Genomic DNA, 21,788 nt, shown 5'->3' with positions numbered 1-21,788 from the left:
TACTCTTTTGTCTCATCAAAGAGCAAAAGTACATTTTAGTTTGTCTTCATTCCAGAAATTGAAATGTATCTTGTAAAGAGATCTAACTGATTTCTTAGCAGGGGCTCAGGAAAAAGAAAAGTATTTTAAAGATTCTTTATATTTATGGAAACTGTAATATAATTGCCTTAAAATCTTTCAAAGAGAAGCCCATTACAGAGATTAATAGTAGATCTCTTTTTGTTCCCTGCTATTATGCTGTCGCATCATTAGAACATGCCCCATAGGTATCTAGATACATCTGGAGTTAAATCAGTTGTAAAACATTAAAGGCAGTTTTACAGTCATTTTTTAATTTTAATCTAAGCAATGTGTACACATGATGTAAAAAGCCAAACCCTAAAAGAACGGCAGCTTCTGCCCCCTCTGAGTCTTGCTCCTTTGATGCTGTCCATCACTGGGGACTCTTGCCCATTGGTCAGCCAGGTAGGTACATCTTTACATTGTACCTGCAGTTAACAGTTGCCTTGGTTTTTATTTGCCTACATTTTAAAATGCTCTTTTTGCAGTTTTCCCCCAAATGTTTCAATACTCTTGTTGAGTGCCTATCGGTATTTTTCAGGTGCGCAAATTGATTGACAGAATTTTAAAAGAAAACAGTAGAGAAAAAAGAAAGAAAGAAAGAGCTCTTCCAAATACCTACCATGTTCTCTTCCAGCGTTATCTGTGTATTACATCACAATGAATATGTAACTTCTTTTTTGCTTTTGCTTTTTAGGGCCGCACCTGCGGCAAGGGGAAGTTCCCCGGCTAGGGGTCCAGTCAGAGCTACAGCTGCCACCCTATGCCACAGCCACAGCAAGGCAGCATGCATGGCAATGCCAGATCCCTAACTCACTGAGCGAGGCCAGGGATCAAACACGCATCCTCATGGATACTGGTGGGATTCATTTCCAGTGTACCACAACAGGAACTCCCAATATGTAACTTTTTTAAACTGTTTTTCTCAGTATTATTTCATAAGCAGTTTTTCATGTACCACATACTTATCTTGCTTTGTACCTTTTAAATAGCGCATGATGTTCTGCGTTTTAGGCAGGCGATGTGCAGTAAACTAACTGTTCAGGTATTTGGGAGCAGTTAAAAAGCCTTGCTCAACTTTTTCTGTATTTTGATCATTTTTTTTTTTTTTTCTACTAGGATGGCTTATATTCTGGGGATGGGATTACCTAGTGAACAAGTGTGATTCTTTTTATGCAATATCCAACATTTGAGGTTTTTAAAAAGTCTTATTGGAGTATAGTTGGCTTACAAAGTTGTGTCAGTTACAGATGTACAGCAGAGTAAATCAGTTTACATACGCATATGTCCATTCCTTTTCTGATTCGTTTCCCATATAGGTTATTACACAGTACTGTGTGGATTTCTCTGTGCTATACTGTAGGTCCTTGTTGCCTGTCTATTTTATAGATAGTAGTGTATATCCAGCTTTTGAGTTTTTAATGGTACATTGGACTAGTCTTTTCCCAAAGCTTGTAGGGTTTTATCAGCTTGAAGAAAAAAATAGAAATCCTGTAAATGACCTCACATCATCCATCAAGTGTCAGACTTTCTCCCTCTGAGACTCTTGGATTTTGGAAACGTTTGACTTGTCTGATGTTGGAGTTGAAATCACGAATCTCTGTATAGCATTCACTCTGTTTTGTTTTCTCTCTTTCAGGAGATCCCAGACCCCAGCCACCTCCCCTTGGTGGCATCCTGGAAGACATACCCTCTGTTCTTTGGCACAGCCATTTTTGCCTTTGAAGGCATTGGGATGGTAAGAGTTACGCTGTGGTTCTCTGGTGTCCTCGGTCCGCTTTAAGGCATGCCGAGAAAATGCTATTAGAAAAATGGAGTGATTGGCCACCCAGGAGCTGCTGTATAGCACAGAGAATTCTACTCGGTATTCTGTGATAATCTACATGGAAAAAGGATCTGAAAAAGAATGGATGTGTGTATATGTATAGCTGAATCACTTTGGGGTTTTTTGGTTTGTTTTTTTGCTTTTTTGCGGCGGAGGGGCATCTGAGGCATATGGAGGTTCCCAGGCTAGGGGTCGAATTGGAGCTACAGCTGCCAGCCTACACAGCAATGCAGAATCCGAGCCGCATCTTCGACCTGCACCACAGCTCATAGAAACACAGGGTCCTTAACCCACTGAGCGAGGCCAGGGATCGAACCCACAACCTCATGGTTCCTAGTCAGATTTGTTTCCACTGTGATACGACGGGAACGCCCTGAATCACTTTGTTGTACAGCAGAAATTATCACAACATTGTAAATCAACTCCGATAAAACTTTTAAAAAATGAAGGAAAAAAAAAAAGGAAAGTATCTTCTGACACGTATTGACTGGTTAATGACCAGCATTTCAGGGGCTCCACTGAAGTTTCCCAGCTTCAGCTTTTGAAAATAAGTTGTATGTAAATTGAGACTGTTTCCCTTCCAGCCCCCTGTGTTGCTTACTCATCTCCTGAGTGTGCAGAGAGCAGCAGTGTGCGCACAGCACCTCAGAACACAGGGTCTAGACTCAGACTAACGTGGGGTGAGGCTGGCTCTGCTGAAGAGTAGCTGCGTGACCTTGTGCAAGAATTGGCCTTCTCGGAGCCTTCATTGTCTGCTTAGTGTTGAGTGGTTGTTAGGATTAAATGAGATGTATGTAAAGTGCTTTGCCTAGTCCCTGACATGCGGTGAACGTTAAGTAATTTTTATTTTCATTAATACTATCATTGGTTTTTGTGTTAAATCAGTAAATGTGTGAATAATTGCTCTGGAGCAGTGGCGTGTGGCCTCTCCCTCTGTGAGTGAGCAGCCTTCCCTCCCAGCTTAGTTTCCCTCTGTTGTGGCTGTGATTTTCACCACATTCTTCTCCTCCAAAGAGGAATCCGTCACTCAGGATTTCTAATTTGATTTGTATTTGTGTTTTTCATGCTAAAGGTCCAGAATTCTTCTCTGAGAAAGTTCTTCCTTCTGCTGGCCAAGGGCTTAGGAAATAGGAAGATACTTTTCCTTTCATGAAATAATTTTTTGCCCCCATTTAATTTCCCTATCCCCTTAATTCACTTTTAAGAAAACCTAGAAACTGGACTTTTTTTTTTTTTTTTTGGTCAAAATTGGAGGAATTGCACCGGCGGTGTTGCTGCAACACATGTGTTCAGGCTCTAACAGAGTAGGGGAAGTTGAGGGATCGTGTGTTGTCCTAAGTTTCTAAACCTTTCCTTGTGCCCTTTCTTGGGGCTTCTCGTTGCCCAAGAAGAATGGCTCACCTTGGTTCACAGACATAGAGAGTTTCCCTGCCGCTGGCGCAGAGACCTGAAGGGGAGCAGGAGAGAGAGCTCCTGAGCCTTGAGACTGGAAAGAAGAGGCAGAATGAGTGTGGAAATGTGCCCGGGACCCAGGGTTCTTAAGGAGCATTGAACTGAATGTACCAGTTTTCCCTAATAGCATAAGGTGGAAGTTGTTCTTTGCTTCAGTTCGTTAGCCGAGGCCTGGATCCGGAGACATTCTGTAATCATCGTTCTCTGTTGCTTAAAGATTTGCCCATGTTTTGTCTTTTTACAACAGAGATACTGCTGTTTTGACTCTAAGTTTGGATTTGGACGTGTCCAGGAAAAGGCCTGGGCTCCCTGGGGCTTTGCTTGCTTTCTCTGTTTGTGCCGCTGGCCCAGGTTGGCTGGCGTGGAGGAGATGGGTGCCCTGCCCTCTGGCTCCCGATGAGACTCTCCATGGAAGGAAACCTAGGGGAAGCCTAGGATGTGGATTTTCTCTCTGGATGTGTATCACCTGACGCCTGAGCCCCTTGAGCTAGTGGGGGGCGTGCTGAGGGCCAGCTGGAAATACAGATCCGTGACGATTCCCCTGCAGCCCCGGGCCTGCAGCCGGCTTGCACTGTCAGCTCTGTGCTGGATGCGTCTGGCTCAGACTTACTCTGTCTCGTGGCCACAGGCCCTCATGGACAATGAGTGTCATGAAGATCAAGACAGTGGGGGGCAATGAGACACTGACCCGAGTTGCTTTTCCCATGTCGGTCCAGCCGGATGCAGCTGATAGCAGATCACGGAGGTTGTCACCATGATAGCTGCTGTTTCCCCACATCCCTGTAGGAACCAGTCTGCCTCAGCTTTCGCTAACGTTGCGGAAGGTCCTCCACTGTGAGGAAAGATGCCATGAGGGTCAGTGGTTTGAATGGGGAGTTTGGAAACTGGGTCTTGTGCTACGTCTCCGAGAGCCTCGGTCTCCAGAGCCCTCTCCTCAGTCCAGCCACCCCCAGCACCTCACTGTCTCTGACTTGGAGGTTTAACCTGCACCACTAGCCTCCCTCTTTCGAGGTGAGTCAACAGTTTCTGGAAACTGAATTGGCAGTGTTCCCGGACCTCTGTTTTGCATCCTGGGAACAGGTTAGCAGGGCTGTGATCTCAGGTGAGGTACAGCTGGCCTGTGCCACCACCGATGTCTCTTTCCCATTGTGCCCGCCGGCCATGATGCGAGAGGCCCTGCTGGATGCCAGGTATCTGCATTCAAGGGGCAGAGAGTGCTCCCAGCCCGCAGGGATCTTGTAGCAGGAGGCGGAGAGCTGGCCTGTGTCCAGAGCCCCGGCTCCCCCGCCTGCTCGCCCTTACCTCCTAGGCCTGCCTGGCTCCGACCACAGGCTCCAGATCTTCAGCGCAGCGAGCATAACCTCTGATGCAACAGCGTGCATTTGCCTGTCTGGTAAAGAATGATACGAGGCTTGGGGGGTGCGGCATTCCGGGCAAAGCGAAGTTACTTTTTCCTGAGAATATTACTTTTTGTCACCCTTGGCCATTAGCACACCTTTATTCTATGCTTTCTCTTCTCTCGCTGCTCTCCTAGGTTCTGCCCCTTGAAAACAAAATGAAGGATCCACAGAAATTTTCCCTAATCCTCTATGTGGGGATGGCTATCGTCTCTGCCCTCTACATCAGCCTGGGGACTCTGGGGTACCTGCAGTTTGGAGCTGCCATCCAAGGCAGCATCACCCTCAACCTGCCCAACTGTTGGTACGTAGAGGATGGAAGCCTGGGCGCCCTGTGTTGTTAAAAAGTTAGTGAGCGTCGGGATGTGTACCTCTCCTCCTCCCCGCCTCTTACATCAGCCCGCTTCGCTTTCGTTCCCTCTTGCCACCTGCCCCCATGCCAGCACCACCCCTCCCTGGCTGCTCACCAAGCCTTTCGGCTCATCTCCCTGCCTGAATCTGACTCTCTCTCCAGATCTGTTTTCCCCATTACCCATAGGAGCCATCCCCCCCAGTCCGGATATGCACTCCCTCGTTGAGAAGGCTCAAAAGCTTCCTTTAGTTCTTTCCTTTTTTTTTATTATTATTAAAGTATAGTTGATTTACAAAGTTTCCTTAATTTCTGTGGCACAGCAAAGTGACCCAGTCACACGCAGTTCCCTGTGCTACACAGTAGGGCCCCATTGCCCATCCATTGCAAATATAACAGTTTGCATCCAAAAAACCCCCAAACTGCCTGTCCATCCCACTCCCTCCTGCCTCCCCCATGGGAACCACAAGGCCGCTCTCCTTGGCCGTGGACTGTTTCTGTTTTGTAGACAGGATCATCTGTGCCATATTTTAGATTCCACACAGAAGTGATAATCATATGGTGTTTGTTTTTTTCTTTCTGGCTTTCTTCACTTAGTATGGGAATCTCTAGTTCCATCCATGTTGCTGCAAATGGCGTTAGGGTTTTTTTCATGGCTGCATAATATTCTATATAAAGGGGAAACCCTTCCATGCAGTTAGGGCCACCCAGGCTCTAGCCCTACTCCACCTAATTCCTGCTCAGCCGGGAGGACTTAGCCTGGGAGGTGTTCTGTTTGAGAAACTTCTCTAATGTCTCAGCTACCACAGCTTCAAGTCTAGGTTAGCGCCCCTCCTCTCAGCTGCTGTGGGATCCCTTGAGGATCCTGTCCTAATTCTTACCCCGTTGTGTTGTAGTTGTCCATTTACCTGTACTGTGCTCTCCCTACGTTGTAAGCTCTGAGGGCAGCAGCTGTCCAGTTCTTCATTTTCCCCCCAGCCACTGGCACAGCATCTGGGACATGATCAAAACCCAGTGAAAGGCTTTTGAACAAGAAGGAGGACTAAGCGCTGAGATTGTGAGGCATTTGTAAATGCGGAGAGGTTACCAAGAAGCCGCTGGGGCGTGGGGGACAGAGGCGGTCTGCTGTGCCCCAGCTCTGGGGCCTTGGACAGGTCACAGCCTCTCGCTGCCTCGGTTCCCCCTTTTGGGAGCCAGGAACGGTCATTCTTCTTGCCAGGATTGTCATGATCAAATGATATGCATGAGCTTTGTAATACCATACTGGCACCATGGAGACGCAGGATGCTGCGGGAGCTTCTTGCGTTGTTTGGGTGAGTCGTTCAGATGGAGACAGATGCTGCACAGATTGGATGACCCACTGAGTGATGTGCCACTTCCCCCTGGAGACCTGAGCCCAGAGGGGCCAAGCATCCAGTCCACTGACCTTGAACTCTTCCAAGTAGGTGGGGAAAGAGGGAAGTAAGCCTGCCTGGTCCCCAGCTTCTGCTCTCCCCGTCCTGTGGCCCCCTCTAAGTGCCCGCTGTAAGTGCAGGCACTAAGGTGTCCCTGCTTATCACTCCCCCTAGGTCTTGGTTGCTGTATTGTAGGGAAACGCTGAAGCATACTGAAGTGCTTTCAGAAAAGGTAGATGTCACAGGGTGTGTCCTAAGCTGCAGTTCTGTTTGGAAGATGAAAATTTTATTGCTGAGAGCAGCCGTGAGTAGATTCTGAGAAGCTTGTCAGGTCCCCTGGGGATCAGAATAACCTTTCAGGCTGGCCGAGTGGATCTGCCTTTGTGTGTTAGAGCTCTGATTGGTGAGGCATTGTATAAGGACAGATTGAGAAAATCGAGAAGAGTGTTTATTCAGTAGTGTCTTCAGGATTTAGTACAAGATGCCCTTATCAGCAGGGCTCTGTGTTCAGCCAGCCAAGTGGTAGTTCTGAAATGGGCCATTGTTCTCAGAAGGTCTTTCTCTTTCCTTTGGATGCCTGCTTTTAAATTGCCAAGTGTTCCCTTTCGAAAGGTCAGAGTCAGGCGGTAGCTTGGCACAACTGAGGATGCATGGATCAAGGGCGGCAGAAGCAGCCCATGTAATCTGAAGCTACAGCTGAGCATCTGTCATCTTAGCTCTGTTGTTCCAAACCCAGCTACCCGAATCTTTCAGCCTCCATTTGGGTATGATTTATGTGGCCATCCCAGCAGGTAATCTCCTGATTCCAGATTTCCCAGTACTCCAGAAGGTTTTGGTGCTGCATTGAGTTTAATTATAGAGGCACCAGCTGTTTTTGTTGTTTTTTTCCCCCCAAAGTTTTTTATTATCTATTCTTGGAACAACTAAGACCTTTTGTCAATCTCAGTCTCTCCCAGGGTGTTCTCCTGCTTATACCATTGGAACATCTTCTAGGTATTAATTTCAACCACAGAGGAATTGAGTGCACATGATGCAAAATATAATCACCATCTTAAAAGAGCTTTCCAACAAGCTGGGGGGAGGCCCCTGTTTCTCGCTGCGTAACTCGCAGGGGCCTTGTTTGAAGTGGAACTTTGCTTGGGGCAGGGTGACCTTCCCTTTCATGACCATGTCGGATCATCAAACGAGTTCTTACTGATCAGACTTTTCTTCTGCTCTGCGCAGTCCTAGACCTGGGATAAGACAGGGATGTCCCAGAGTGGCATACCAGTTTCCCTGAGAAGTATGGCTCCCCATGAAGCGGTGGTAGGATGGTGGCCATAGCAGAGTGGAAAGATGGATTTCACTCCCGCCTCTTGGTCCTGTGTGGTCACCATCTGATTCTAGGGAGTCTTGAGTTGGGTGGGAAGGATAGAAATACGTTTGTTGCATTTAAATTACCCTTTTAATTAAAAAAAAAAATTGAAAGGATGTAGGCCTGTGGAAAAGATGCCCAATGTTCAGAGGGCATACAGAAATTGTTAAGTTTCCACTTGCCTCTGCAGGTCCCAAATTTTCCATTTCAAAGGCAACCATATTACCAGTGTCTTGTGTTTCCTTCAGAAGATGTTTCCTGTATATGGGAATGTCACATGTCTGTGTGTCTGAAGGGGACTGTTTTTCCCTTTTTTCTTTTTTAGATACTTGGTAGCAAACTGTCAGCACTGTTCTGCTTCATGCTCGTTTCACTTCATAACATGTCATGGAGCTAGTTGCATATCTGCAGCTGGATTTCTGTCTCCTACTTTTCACAGGTATAGCGGGGAGCAATGATTTATTTAACCAGGTCCCCACGGATGAACATATAAACCCTTTCCAGTCTTTCAGACTTAAATAATGCCGAAGCGACATATTTTTAACGTACGTTTATGTGCACTTGTGCAAGTATATCTACAAGCCAAATCCCTAGACCTGAAATTGCTCCTTCAAAGGACACGTGCGTTGGTGACTTGCGTGGAGACGGCCAAACTGCCACGGGACCGTTTTTGCACTCTCCCTGCTGGTATCCGAGCATGCGGAGGTGGCTCTGAACGTGTCCCGGCTCTCTCTGCAGGCTGTACCAGTCGGTTAAGCTGCTCTACTCCATCGGCATCTTCTTCACCTACGCCCTCCAGTTCTACGTCCCGGCCGAGATCATCATTCCTTTCTTCGTGTCCCGAGCGCCCGAGCCTTGGAGGCTGGTGATAGACCTCTCTGTACGCACCGTGCTGGTCTGCCTGACTTGTGAGTAGGAGACGAGATCGTCGCCTTGTCTGTTGTCTCCCAGAGGGCACCCAGGCCCCAGGGCGCTCATGAGGGAGCGCTTGTGTTACAGTGAAACAGCCAGTGCTGTGTGAGCAGGAAACGTGGGGTGCTGTCCCAGCTTCAGAGTTGAGACGTGGCCTTGCAGGAAGGACGTTGATTATGGATGTATTCTAAAGGACACGGGAATGGGGATGGCGGTCTCTTTATAGATATGGCTTAAAATGTGAAGGCAGTGGTCCTGATTCATAGTAAACATGTGCAGTCACTTTTCCATATGATATATGGCAGAGTTTAAGAGAGAGCCAGTTGAGTTCCCACTGCGGCACAGCAGGTTGAGGATCCAGCATGACCGCAGCTGTGGCATAGGTTGCAGCTGTGGCTTGGATTGGATCCCTGGCTGGGAAAATTCCATATGCCCCAGGTTCAGCCAACAAAGGGGGAGAAAAAAAGAGAGAGAGAGAGCCAGAGCCAATTATGCCATGTGCATGAGGACTGTAGATTACTTAAGACAGTGGGTGGGTGTTTTTTCAGATGATCGTGTTTCAACACGACAATTTATTCCTTGGATTTCATTTTGAGACTGTTGGATACTACACGAAACATTTTGAGTGTTGGTCTCACTAAATATGTTTCTTAGAAAATTTCTCCTGATTGACCTGGGTGTTTGATTTATTGATTTGTGTTTTATTCCTCTTCCTTGACCGCACACCCAGGATATGAGAGCTGAAATATCACCCTGTTTGCTCTTGGTTAAAACCGGCATACGTTCAAAGATAAAAATAAAAATTTTTTGGAAGTTTCTGTGAGCTGTTAGACTAGAGAACCCCTGTAATATCTGAGGTAAATTTCTAGGTGACTCGTAGTTTCTTTCCAAAATGAAAGTGCTTGACTCATAGATTATTTCTCCTTTTGGCTGTTTAGCTTTTTTTTTTTTTTTTTTTTCTTTAATGTTTTCTTTCGGGAAAAGAAACTCCTTTGCTTATCATATTGGGACTTGAGACTTCCCTGGGACTTTCCTTAAATTATCCAGTCCAAACCCCCAGCTTTGGCGTAAAGGTAGGTCTGTAGCATGTTTTAATTGGACCAACACAGATGGAGTGTTTTAGGGATGGACGGTTTGAAGGTTGTCTAGCGTTCAGAATGTCAGAAATGACTTCATTGGTTGTCTGTTAGCAAGAGAAGGGCAGGCAGGAGGCTGTTTATCCTTTCCTTCTACCCAAGAAAACGGGTGCAGACTAGCACCTGTCCCAGAATGGACGTCCCCAAGCCACCCGCACTGGTCTTCCTGATGTTACTTCTAGGATAGTGGTTGGAAGCTTAGCATCCTGGATCTGTGTGGAAAGAACTCACTGGAACCGAGGATTCAGAGACCTTCCCATCACCTTCTGTTTTAGCTTTGGGCAGCTCTCCTGCTGAGGATGTCTGGCAGGGTGGACCTGGTGAAGAGCCAGGCAGAAAGTGGTCACCTTGGCATCGCCAGCCCCAGAGAGCTGATGGCCACCAAGAATCTGGCTTGGTAGCCTTTGTTTGGTAGCGCCTCTGGCTCTCTCCCACACCACCCCAGCGAGAGAGCCCACTCGGCAGATAATCCAGCGCCCAGGGGTGCCGACAGGCCACTGCTGCCTCAAAGTGAGCGAAAGGAAGGAATGTGATACAGCTTGCTTTTCCAGGAAACTGCCTTGCTGTGGGCTAAGATAGGAGGCTTGAACTCTAGATTCTCCTTCTGCCTCATGCAGCAACTCTGGGTGCTCTGATCAAATCTGTCTCCTCTGTGGGTGGATTAGCTCTGAGTGTTGACGAGACAGCTTCCACGTGGGAAAGCGTTTGTGATGTCACCTCTCAGGGTCCCAATTCTTGAATCCAAGGGGGCATTGGAAGACAGGACAGGGACAACTCAAACAATGGGCTTTGTTTCTCAGCGGCTCCTCTAGAGAAAGTAGGTCTGCCTGGGTAAAGTGTGCTGTCCCTGCCAGAAGAGCTGGGTGGTGAGCTGGCCATGCCTCCTCTCACTGCCCCATTTCCTCCTCAAGCTGGCTCAGCCTCCGGTGGCATATGTCTAGCTTCCTGCCAGCTTCCTTTCCACCGCGCCTGGCAGGAGCCTCGGTCTCTGACTCACAGACCTAATGCTCTACTTAGATTCCTCTTGGTTTTCGCTTCGCTTTTCCTGGCTCTGTCTGTGGGTCTCACCTCCCTTCTGCAGCGTGACGCTCAGAGGACACGAGCTGCTTTTGATCTTCAAGCGCATCGGGTTGTTTTTCCTTCTCCTGTGATCTCGCCTGACTTTGCCTTGCATTGTCATACCATTAAAGAGTTCAGCCCCTTCATCTCTGAGCCCTCAGCTCCTCTTGCTTTCCCTGGAGGCTTTGAAGTAATGATGAGATTGAGGACACGCATTGTACTGTAGCACCAACGTAATTGCATTTATGGGAATTCAGTTTGTTTTTGTTTCTCTGTACTTTCAGATCCTTTTACAGAAGGTTCGTTGGTATATGATTTTAGATCTTCTTTCTTTCTTTCTTTTTATTTTATTTTTTTTTTTATTTTTAGGGCTTCATCCAAGGCATGTGGAAGTTCCCAGGGTAGGGGTCAAGTCGGAGCTATAGCTTCCAGCCTGCACCACACCACCAGCCACAGCAACGGGGGGAAATCCGAGCTGCGTCTGTGACCTACACCATCTCACGGAGACGCCAGATCCTTAATCCACTGAGTGAGGCCAGGGATTGAACCCACATCCTCACAGATCCTAGTCAGCTTCGTTTCTGCTGTGCCACAATGGGAACTCCCTATGATTTTAGATCTTTGATATAACTGATTGATTTCAATTATCTCCATAAACTTCAATGGCAGCTTGTGTTTGTGCTAGTTCAGGTATTTTCCTTTTCCCCGACTTTCCCTTCCTCTTCCTTGCCCTCCATCCTCAAGAGAAGCAGGAAAATTCGGTCCAGCCTCAGTTTGTTTGTTTGTTTTTTCCCACTTGGACTTCAGCTTTCTCACTACTCTTCTGCATCCTCCAAAGATAAGCTGTGTCTGCTTTTCAGTGCTGAATCTTAGACTGTTGGAGAGGAAAGGAAGGGAAAACACACACTCCAGGGAGTGGTGCTCATTTTGTTGTGGTTGCATGTGGGCCAGTATATACTTCCAGCCCATCTGCTTGGACCTGCAGACTGAGCAGGTCACCTTATGTCCAGAGCTTATGTAGAAGGAGAGGCTGCTCCACTGGGGGAAGCTGGAGGTGTAGGAAGACGAGTTTCTTTGGATTCCTTGAGGCACTAACCTGTCCTTCAGTGGTTTGTACCAATTCGCAGGTGCCACACGAGATGTTTTATTTCAGTTAGGTGTGGGAATGTCACAGACATGTCAAAGATTCAGTAATGATTAAGCCATCTCAGTTCAGAGGCCTGTTTATAATGTAAACTATTCCAAGCAGCCAGGCCTTTAGAGAAGGATGCTTCTAGGTCCAAACAGAATGGCTTCTCAGCACCTTTTGACCTTTCACGCATCTCAGTCTTGCAGCTCCAGAAAGAGAGGGCAGCCGTGTTAATTAGCTGTGCTCTGGGCACCCCCACCCCCAGGAAACCTCGTGAGGCCTCCGTGTAAGATACTAAGGCTATCTGATCACTAAGGTTTCTTTCTTGTCTCACATTCTGTAAGTCTGTACAACTGTTTGGAGCCAGATTTTAAATTCCTGCCAAAATATTGCTCGAGAAAAGAGAAAGTTAACGTAAAAACATTTGAAGAATGTCTAGGTCTTGAGTTCGTCAAGAAGACATTCCCAGTGTCCCACCGACCTAAAATAAATTTTTTTTCTTTGCATTTTATCATCTGTTAATCCTCACAGGTGCTTTTGGCACATAGTTGCAGCCATCGTATATACACTTTGGCGTTTTGTTTAAAATTACGTCATGAGGGTGCAGAGCCTTCAGAAACCTTTTAATGAGCGCATGATACCCGCTTTATTGGTGGCTCACACTTCCTAAACTGCTTCTTGAGTGTTGGTCAGGTAGGTTGCCTCCCATGAAATGAAATTACATGTCCGTCCCAAAGGGTCATCAATTTTCAAGGCAGACCTCTAGCCACCTCAGAGTCACACGGGTGGGCCTCACCAGCATCCAGCAAAATGAACAATAAGCAGTAAACACTTCTGGGCACAGGAGCTGTACGTATCCGAGGGATTTCTGCCATCAGGTGTTTGTTTCTTCAGTGCTTTCTCTCCTCTTGTGCCAAAGTCAGCTCTTCCTGTTGCTGGTCTGAACCACAGGCTCCAGACTCCCAAACAGTTCCTTCTCTGAACACGGCCGTTGGCCTCACTGCTGCTTCAGCAGTTAAACGGTCATATTTTCAGGGCCTCTTCACCCAAAGGGAAGATGTTTTGTAATCCTCTGGAGCCCTCTTGACTAGTCACGTGGGCTAGTTGTCCTCAGTGCCCCCTTTCTGGACAGGCCACGGCCAGGCTGCTGCCGAGGGCTGTGGAACTGCCAGCTGGGAGTATGCTGTCTCCTTCTCTCGGGGGAGGGGGTGTCTTTTTGTGGGGGAGTGGAAGGGGCTATTTCCAGTTGGCTGCTTCCTGAGATCTCTGCCTTCTTGGGTGTCTCTTTCCAGAGCCTTTCTTTAACTCACACAGTAAAGACATTTAGTGCTGGAAGAGGTTTGCGTTGCTCCCATCTCTTTCCTGAGTACCTGGTTCCCACCTCTGGAATTAGTGAAAACTAATTTGTGGCCAACAGATACCTTAGCTGTCGAGCCTGTGGTTTGGGTCCCTTTCTCTTGCTCTTCTTGCAGTGTATTAGTGGGGGCTCACTCTTCCTGCCTTCTCCAGCATCAGGCTGTGTTTAGGACTCGTTTATGTATCCAGCCCAGCTAGGACAGGAAGAGGGCCCTCTCTTTGCAGCCCTGTGGTCCTGACTTTAAAAGTTTTGCCCTTTAAAAAATATCCCTACGGGAGTTCCCCTTGTGGCTCAGTGGTTACGAACCCGACTAGTATCCCTGAGGATGCTGGTTCAATCCCTGGCCCCACTCAGTGGGTTAAGGATCCAGCGTTGCCAGAAGCTGCAGCATAGGTTGTAGATGTGGCTTGAATCCTGCATTGCTGTGGCTGTGGCTGTGGCCAGCAGCTGCAGCTCCAGTTCGACCCCTAGCCAACCTCCGTATGCTGCAGGTGTGGCCCTAAAAAGCAAAAAAATAAAATAAAATAAAATAAAATAAAGTAAAATAAAATAAATATCTCTACTAAGGACATTGTGTTAAACGTACTTATTATATATATATCTGTTGTAGTAAAAAATAAGAACAAGTTTTTAGATAGTCTTTTAAATGTCCTGATGAAATTGAATATCTCCATCCAATCTGAGAAAAGATTCCAATCTCACAAGCTTCTGTTTCTGTCTTCACTAAATTCTTATCAGAGTGGAGCACATGTGAGTTCACTTAACTCCCATCCTGAAGTGCCATCTCTCCCCAGGCTAATGTGGGAGAGGCCGGGACGGACTCTCAGAGCTGGGAGGGGCTCGTTGTCTTTGACAAAGGCCTCCGTTCCCTTGCGTGGGCTGGAGCCTCCTGGGGACCAGGAGGAGTAACTCAGCTCCCTTTAATGGTACAAAAGCAGGCAGGTGAGAACGTCTGTTTGCGGCCCAGCCGTGTGTTCTAAACATGGAACCCCTTCCCTCGGCTGTGTCACTCTGGAGCAGCACATGGTGCTTCCCAGGTGACAGTGAGTAGAGGGACGTGTCCCAGAACACGTTCCTGAGTGACTCCATCTGCATCGTGCCGTTTCCTTAAAATTTCAAAGTTGAGTGTGACTTGGGTGACCAACACTAATGCAAATGCAACCTTACTTTATGGGACCCGAGGCTCAGACTGGGAGCCAGTGTCCCCCCGGGTCACAGCCTGCTGCTGAGCAGGGAGTGTTGATCTCTTAGCTAACATTTACAAAGCATTTATTATGTGTGTACTACGTTATGTTCTTTAATGCGAATGATCTCATTTGACCACCCCTAGGTCAAGTTTAGTCAGCGATGGAGCTGGGATTGGAGCCTAGGTTATGTCTCCAGAGCCTGTACCATTAACTACGCTCTTGGACCGACCTCTCCCAGGCTCAGGTCTGATTGCTGCCTCAGCTGTTTCCACCCTAGAACTCACCCACATTGGAACATCGAGGGTCACCCCTGTGTGATTAAACATCAGGCAGTTGGAGACGTAAACCCCAGAGAGGGCAAGTGTCTTATTCCGGGTCACACAGCGGATCCACGCTGGTGGAGTGTTAGGGTATCTATGATGAGAACACCATTCTGTCATCACCCTGCAAATACTTCACCTCCACCTTTCCTCCAGACTCAACCCCGAAGGTTCGAGGGTTATCACCATCCCTAGAAATAGCTATGGGCTAAAACAGACTGTTTTAAACATGCAGGGCAGGTTAAAAGCATACACTTGTTGTTGACTTTCTGAGGGCTTTAGAACAGTGAGGCTGTTAGTGGACAATTGCCTTGATGGTTGAATCCTAGAAGGAAGGAAGGTATTGCCCCGAGGCCATCAGCACAGGCAGATCTGACTCATTTTCCCTCTACCCCCCCCTTTTTTCACCAGCCTTCAAAACCCTTGTCTGATGTCCTTTACAAAGCAGAGAGAGGTCAGAGGTGACTTTATACCGATTCTCTGCCAAACGATCGTGGTGCACCCCTGAGAAAGCTAACCTTGTATCTGACTCTTCAAAGACAGGCTCTTCCTGCCCACCAGCCAGATCCCCTCTTCTCCCTCCTTCTGCACTTACCATTTCTTGCTCATCAGGTCTGTGATGCGACTGTACTTGGGGGCTGGAGGTCCTGGACGTCCGTCCAGCTCTGTCACTTTCTGTCATTTAACCTCTCCAGGCCGCTTTCGGCGGGGACCACGACGGTGTGGTGGAGCTAGGGAGGCAGCTTCAGCTCAGTGAGTGTGTGGCTGCTTCCCAGGGCTCTCAGCTAGACACTGGAGGGTCTGCCGTGTGGGGAGTGCGCCACGTCTGTGCTGTCCGGGACAGCCGCTACTAGGCACGTGGCAGTGTGGCCAGTGTGAATGGGGAACTGCACGCATTTAGATTTAAATAGCTAGTGGCTGTTACCAGGCGGCACAGCTGCAGAGTTTGTGTCACTCTGCCCCTCCCCTGCTAAATCTCCATTCCCAGCAGGCCTCTCCCTTTCCTGCAGGGAGTGGCCTTCCAGTTTAAAAGTAACTCTTTCTCATAATACCTGGCCTCTGAATGCAGCCCACTTCTTTCTTTCGTCTGGTGCTCAGCCAAAGAAGCAGTGATCGATTCAGATAATCCATCTGGAGGGTCAGATTGCTCTGGACTAAGACTCTGGCCTCTCACCAGCGAGACGCCTTCCTCAGAGCCATTTGACTTCACTTCTGCTTTATGAAATGAATTAGAGCCGAAAGCCCCCTGTCCAGCATGAGTCTCTCGTAGGGATCAGTGAGGTAATAGACCTGCCCTGGTCGCTGTCTCAATGCTCAGGGCCTCCAGCGGGAGCCTGGCAGGGGGCAAGACCATCCACCAAAACACATTTGATTACTATCGACTTAATGATGCACATGCCATGAGCCGCAAAATACACACCAGTAATGATGATATGAACTGTACGAGGTGCCTCTTGTACACCAGGTCTTTGGTTAAGTGCCAGTGTGACCTCCTCTGATCACCGCGATGTCTGTGTGACTGGGAGCTTCTTGTGTCCCCATTTTGCCAACAAGAAAACTGGGGAATAGAAAGGAGCCACCTGTCGCTCAGGCCAGAGCCAGGGGTTCACACACGGGTGCCTGATTTCAGAGCCCGTGATCCTCCGTAAACCTGCGAACCGCTGACCTCTGCCCCCAGTGGAGAGCTGAATTAGTGGGGTGCGGTTGGGGTCAGTGAGCCTCCTCCCCCAGTCTGAAACAGCACTGCCAACCAGCCGGACGGTGGTGCGGGCGTTGGTATGGTGTGGAAACCACTGGCATTTCCTCATGCAGCCCCCATTCGTCTCCATCACCGGTTCGACCTTTGTCACGGACTCTGGGCTAAGTTTCACGCATGGGAGCCACGGCTTGTCCTGGCCCAGGGGACGCAGTCCTCTCGGGGACCTTGCTCCTGAGGTTGGCCTGCGTGGAGACCTGCTTCGCCTGCCCCTCTGTGAAAACGCTCTGTGTGATGGGGCAAGTACAAGATCCTTCCAGAAGGAGGGTTTTCCCCTACTTCCTTTCTTGTCAGTCAGGTGGAGAGGTTTGTGTTGGAGGAACCCTCGGCGGCAAGAAGATGAACAGTTGCTCAGAAAAGGCCCACTTCCTTTTCTGCTCCACACTCAGGCTCCTTTGGTGGCACCAGGTTGCTCCGGAATGTAATTGGGTTCCTTTTCCTCAGAAAGATGGAAGTCAAGGACTGTGGCAGGAGAAGCTGGGAGAATCTGGGTTCCAGACCCAGTTCGGCCAACGTGCAGGGAGACCCAGATGGTGCCACCCCTCGGGGCACCGGCACTCTCATCTGTGGAATGAGAGATTGGACTGGATAATGGCTAAGTTTCCCTGGAGCTCTCCATTCTATAAGGAGGACACTTGTAGTTTGCTGGACGGTGGGGAGGTCCCTCCCGGCTCTGGGCAGTCACCAACAGGCGTGTCCTCTCTCCCACAGGCGTCGTGGCCATCCTCGTCCCCCGCCTGGACCTGGTCCTCTCCCTGGTGGGCTCCGTGAGCAGCAGCGCCCTGGCCCTCATCATCCCGCCCCTCCTGGAGATCGCCACCTACTACTCGGAGGGCCTGAGCCCCCTCGCCATCATCAAGGACGCCCTGATCAGCATGCTGGGCTTCTTGGGCTTTGTGGTGGGCACGGGTGTGACCCTCTATGAGCTGATCCAGCCCAGCAGTGCTCCCATTTTCATCAACTCCACCAGTGCCTTTGTTTAGCAGGCTGGGTGCCGTTCCTGCCCCGGCCCTTCTGCCCCGTTTGCTCCTCAGCACTTGGCCCCGGAGCCTCACTGGCCCCGGAGGCGGGTCCAGGCTCTGGGGAAAGGCGATATCGCTGTCCTGGAACCCTTCTACCTGGCACTCGGGTACCCTGGGCCAACTGGCGTGGAGGGCAGGGGAGAGGGAGGTGCCACTAGCGGCAGCGTCGTCGCTGTCATTCGTACTTAGTTTTACCCGACACTTTCAGCTCTCTTTCCGGATCGTGCCTGCCCTCTTCCCACCTGCCTCTCCTTCTGACCCATCTCACCCAAATTATTGCTGGTGCACAGCTCACTTTACTTAAAAATGTTAGCATCCCCCTCCCCACGTTTTCTCCTTTCCTGGGCCAGGCCTCGAGGAAATAATTGGAAATGCCCCTCTTTGGAAAGCTGGGCCTCTCTCTCTTCTCTCGCCCCCAGACAGTAGGCAAGTCCCACCTAGTACTGGAGGCCACTCAGTCGTTGAAAACCAGCCCCCAAAGCGGGAGTTTTTCGCCTTCCTTCTCTGGCTCGCCGTGACCCTTCTCTCCTCCAAATTCCTCGTGTGGGTCACAGTGCTGTTTTCTTAGCTGCTTTCGCTCCTGCAAGACATCAAGTGCTGCCAGAATTGAAAATATTTATATTTTATTTAAAAGTAGCCTTTGTTTTTAGACGCTCTCTCCAGCTCTGGGGTGATAGTGAATCGTTCCTTCCTCAGTAAACCCTTCCCCGGCTTCTCCTGCTGAGAAGAAACTTATTCCAGGAGAGACGTCTCCCAGGGCCCTCAGCACCCTCGGCTGAGGCCCCCAGAGGTTTCATGGGATCATCAAGCGCGGACCTCGGCCAGGAGCCACGGACCTTGCCTCCCGTTGATCAGCCGGGTGTCCTCCCGAGAGGACGTGGGGGACTCAGGCCGTGTTTGCCGGTGCACGAGGCTGAGGGACCGCAGGCCCATTTGCGAGGCGTTTCTCTCTCCACAGAAGGTTGATGAAGTGGCCTCTGCGTGCGTTCAGGCCTCTTTCCCAGCCTCAGCCCCTGACAGACAAGCGGCATGGCAGCGTCCCTTTGCCCTCGTGCCAGGAAGACAGCCAGCCTCTTGTGGTGAATGAGGAGATGAGGCCAGTGTACACAGAGAACGTGCAATTCAGTTCCTAGGGTTTGCATCAGCTGGTCCAACACTAGAGCCGTGCCTGGTTGTTTACGGATGCCGGAGGGTGGGGCAGAAACGGTGCCCTGCCCCAAGCTGCCTCCAGGACCTGGACTTCTTAAGGAACCACTTGGTTGGGTGTCCTGTGTTCTAAACACTAATCTCGTGCCCTTGTCTCTGCCCCCCAGGCTCCCCCACCCCCACCCCCATGCCTTCCTGGGTATCAGAAAAGAGACAGCCTCAGGGCTGACTCAGCTCAAGGTCAGCCTTTGGGTTTGGGAACAAACTGCAGAGCAGGTGGGGAAGGCCCACGGCCTTGCTTTGGGCGGCCTCCACTTCCCTCTTGGTGGGAGAAGTATGGCAGAAGGGTGCTCACCGATTCTCCATCTCTGGAGTGTGTGTGCGTGTGTGTGTGTGTGTGCACGCGTGTCATTTGGGTGTGTAACAGGGTCCTACTGTCCTCCATCCGTGCCACCAGACTCCTGCTAACCTGACAGTGGGGAGAGCAGCACAGCTTTATCAGGGTCTTTTGTTTTTGTGTTTCACCAAAGCTCCTCGGGGCTGTGACCCACCCCTGCAGTCCCAGCTTTTTTCTTTCTCTTCTGTTCCAGAGCCACCTCATTACAGTGACTCTGGACCGACCTAAGGATGCGATCAGTGGTGACTTGCTCTCCCCTAGGAAAATGACCTGTTTCACCCACCATCTCTGCAGTTTGGTGGTCGCTTGCCGGTGCTAACATGACCTAGGTTCTAGCTGGAGGTGGCAGCAGCCCTACTGTCTGAAGCCTCAGGCATAGAAGTTTCCAAAGTATAACTTCAAGAACTGTCAGCTCCTGTTTGCAAGCCTGGGCCCCAGCCGTCTTTTCCGAGCAGTCCTGAGAGTTGTTTTCAGTGACAAGGTGCAGGCTAGTGGCCAGTGCAGGAAAGGGGTCAGCTGTGTGTCCTGCCCACAGCTTCTTCGGGGGAGGCTCTTGTGCTCTTAGAGTGCTACCAGAGGCAGTCCTGTCCAGGCAAGTCGTGTGAATGGAACTGTGATGCTTCATCTGAGGGCCGGACGCACAATGCTGAGGTTCTCTGGCCCTCACGTCTGCTGCTTCAGGGTCCCTGCCCAGAGAACGGGGTGTGTAGGAGACACTGCTTTCACTTTGGGGCTTTGGGAAGCTCGTTAGGCCGGCCTTGGTCCTGTTCAGTCACTTTCCTGTCTCTCGCTGCTTTGACAGCCCAGTTGCATGGCTGATTCAGGAGATCCAGGCCAGGCAGATCCCTTCCTGCCTTGTGCAGTTGCACAGCGATTAGGTGTTGAATAGAGGGCTGGCTGGGAGCTTGTCGTGGAGGAAGCCCTTCCTCTTCTGGAAGCAGCCCCTGCGAGGGGCCAGCTCCGGGAAGCTTAGGCCTCTGTTGCCATGGGCTCCTCAGTCAGGAAGCCCTCCCTGCTCTCTCCCCACTTCTCGTTAGGAACCAGCTTCCCAGCCTCTCCCCAGGCCCTGCTCCCGTCCCTGATGAAGCAGGAGACTGATCAGGTAGCAACAGATCAAAGGCTGGACTGAAGGCCAGCCATGAGCTCTGGCCCAGTGCTCACAAGCTATGTCCTCAAGTCTCCCCAGGGGAGTCCCACATTCTATCAGCCCAGAGGTAGCTTCTCAGATCCCCTTGTTCTCTCCTGCAGAAACCACTGTTGGGAGCAGGCTTCCAATTCCCTGTAGGCAATATACCTCTCTGTATATGTGGGTTCTTGCTGGAAACAGCATGACCTGGCCCCTGCCCAGAAGTTGGACCTTCCACAAGTGGCATTATTTGTATTTATGTTGTGCTGCTGTCCGGCTGCTGGGAGCCGTTCATCTGCACGGCCCCTGGCCAGATATGTGTGACTTGGTGGCATGTCTTAGCCTAGAACCTGCAGCTTCCCCGCTCCCTCTTTTCTCACTCGCTTCTCCAGCCAAATTCATTGGCTTTTGCTCACTGCTCACTCTCTACCCCCACAAAAGGTAAAGTGGGCAGTTTTACCAGTTGTCTTCAAGTGGTGATCCCAAACAGGCCCATTGGGGCCGCCTGTTCCCCGTCCTGTTCTCCTGTCTTGCTTTTTATCTCCAACCTCTCCCTTCCTAAATTGTAGAGTGTCATCTCCGTGTAACACTACACGTCCACCTCATGTTTCTTGAACGTGCAGAATCTCACTTTATGTCTGCTTACAGCTCCCGCTCTTCACTGCTTACCGCAGGGGGTCTGGGCCCGTTTGTTTGACGTCGTGGCTGCGTGGATGTTAAGACCAGCCCCAGTGCCTGCTCTGGTCAGAATGCAAAGCTGCTTCTTCACAGTGGGGACACACAGCGCAGATGGCACGACTTGGAGATTCAGGAGTCGGCTCCAAGTCTGCCTGAGAGTTACAGGTTTCCAAGTACCTTATAGCATCTCCAAGACCATTAAGGGGAACGGAGAGAATGTGGTTTGTCTTTGGAATCAAAGTTAATACTTTGAGACAGTTGCACTGGTTGCAAGGCTCTTTGTTCTCACAGCATCAGCCTGTGGCATTTCTTCCCTGTCCTTTGTCCCACTGGGTCCTTCCCTGGCCAGGGGACATAAATGGTGCTGATGGAAGTTATCAGTCATGGTGGGAAGCGAGGGTGGAGGGTGCCAGTTATAAACTGTGTTTTGTTTGAATCAAGGTGGTGCTGCAGAAGTGATTTTGTTGTACTCAGTGATAAAATTATGTGACCTTATTATAAAACATATCCATGGATGTGTGAATAGGAAGAATATGAAAAATTGCTGTCTGATAGGTCTTGCTAACCAGACAGTCCCATGTATGTTATGTGCCTACGTGGATGTGTGTTTCCTGCATGGTGCATGTAGAGATGTGGCTCAGGCAGGAGCTCTTAGAAGCTCTCGTTTGGGGTTCTGCACATGAATCATGTGTTAAAATTTTTCCTTAATAAATGAATTTTTTTTATTTTTGA

At 49.6% G+C, this 21,788-nt stretch overlaps 1 protein-coding gene across 4 annotated transcripts in view; it reads left to right on the top strand.

The window, feature by feature from the left end:
* Positions 1-21,788, top strand: part of SLC36A1 (solute carrier family 36 member 1) — a 49,021-nt gene extending 27,233 nt beyond the window's left edge. For 3 of the 4 annotated variants that reach the window (XM_021077073.2, XM_003134140.6, XM_085001912.1), the window contains 4 exons: positions 1,700-1,798; positions 4,872-5,038; positions 8,570-8,739; positions 17,399-21,788. In XM_021077073.2, coding sequence (XP_020932732.2) covers positions 1,700-1,798; positions 4,872-5,038; positions 8,570-8,739; positions 17,399-17,670 — 708 coding nt within the window. In that variant the 3' untranslated portion in view covers positions 17,671-21,788. The remainder of the gene's footprint in view (positions 1-1,699; positions 1,799-4,871; positions 5,039-8,569; positions 8,740-17,398) is intronic. The other variant, XM_085001913.1, reaches the window with a different exon arrangement.

The sequence above is a fragment of the Sus scrofa genome, chromosome 16 (assembly GCF_054392235.1).
Source record: "Sus scrofa isolate SSC_HxYL_T2T_F1_AM1 chromosome 16, Sscrofa_HxYL_maternal_Yorkshire_Landrace_v2.0, whole genome shotgun sequence".
Taxonomy (NCBI): Eukaryota; Metazoa; Chordata; class Mammalia; order Artiodactyla; family Suidae; genus Sus; species Sus scrofa.
This window is presented reverse-complemented; position numbering and strand designations above follow the sequence as displayed.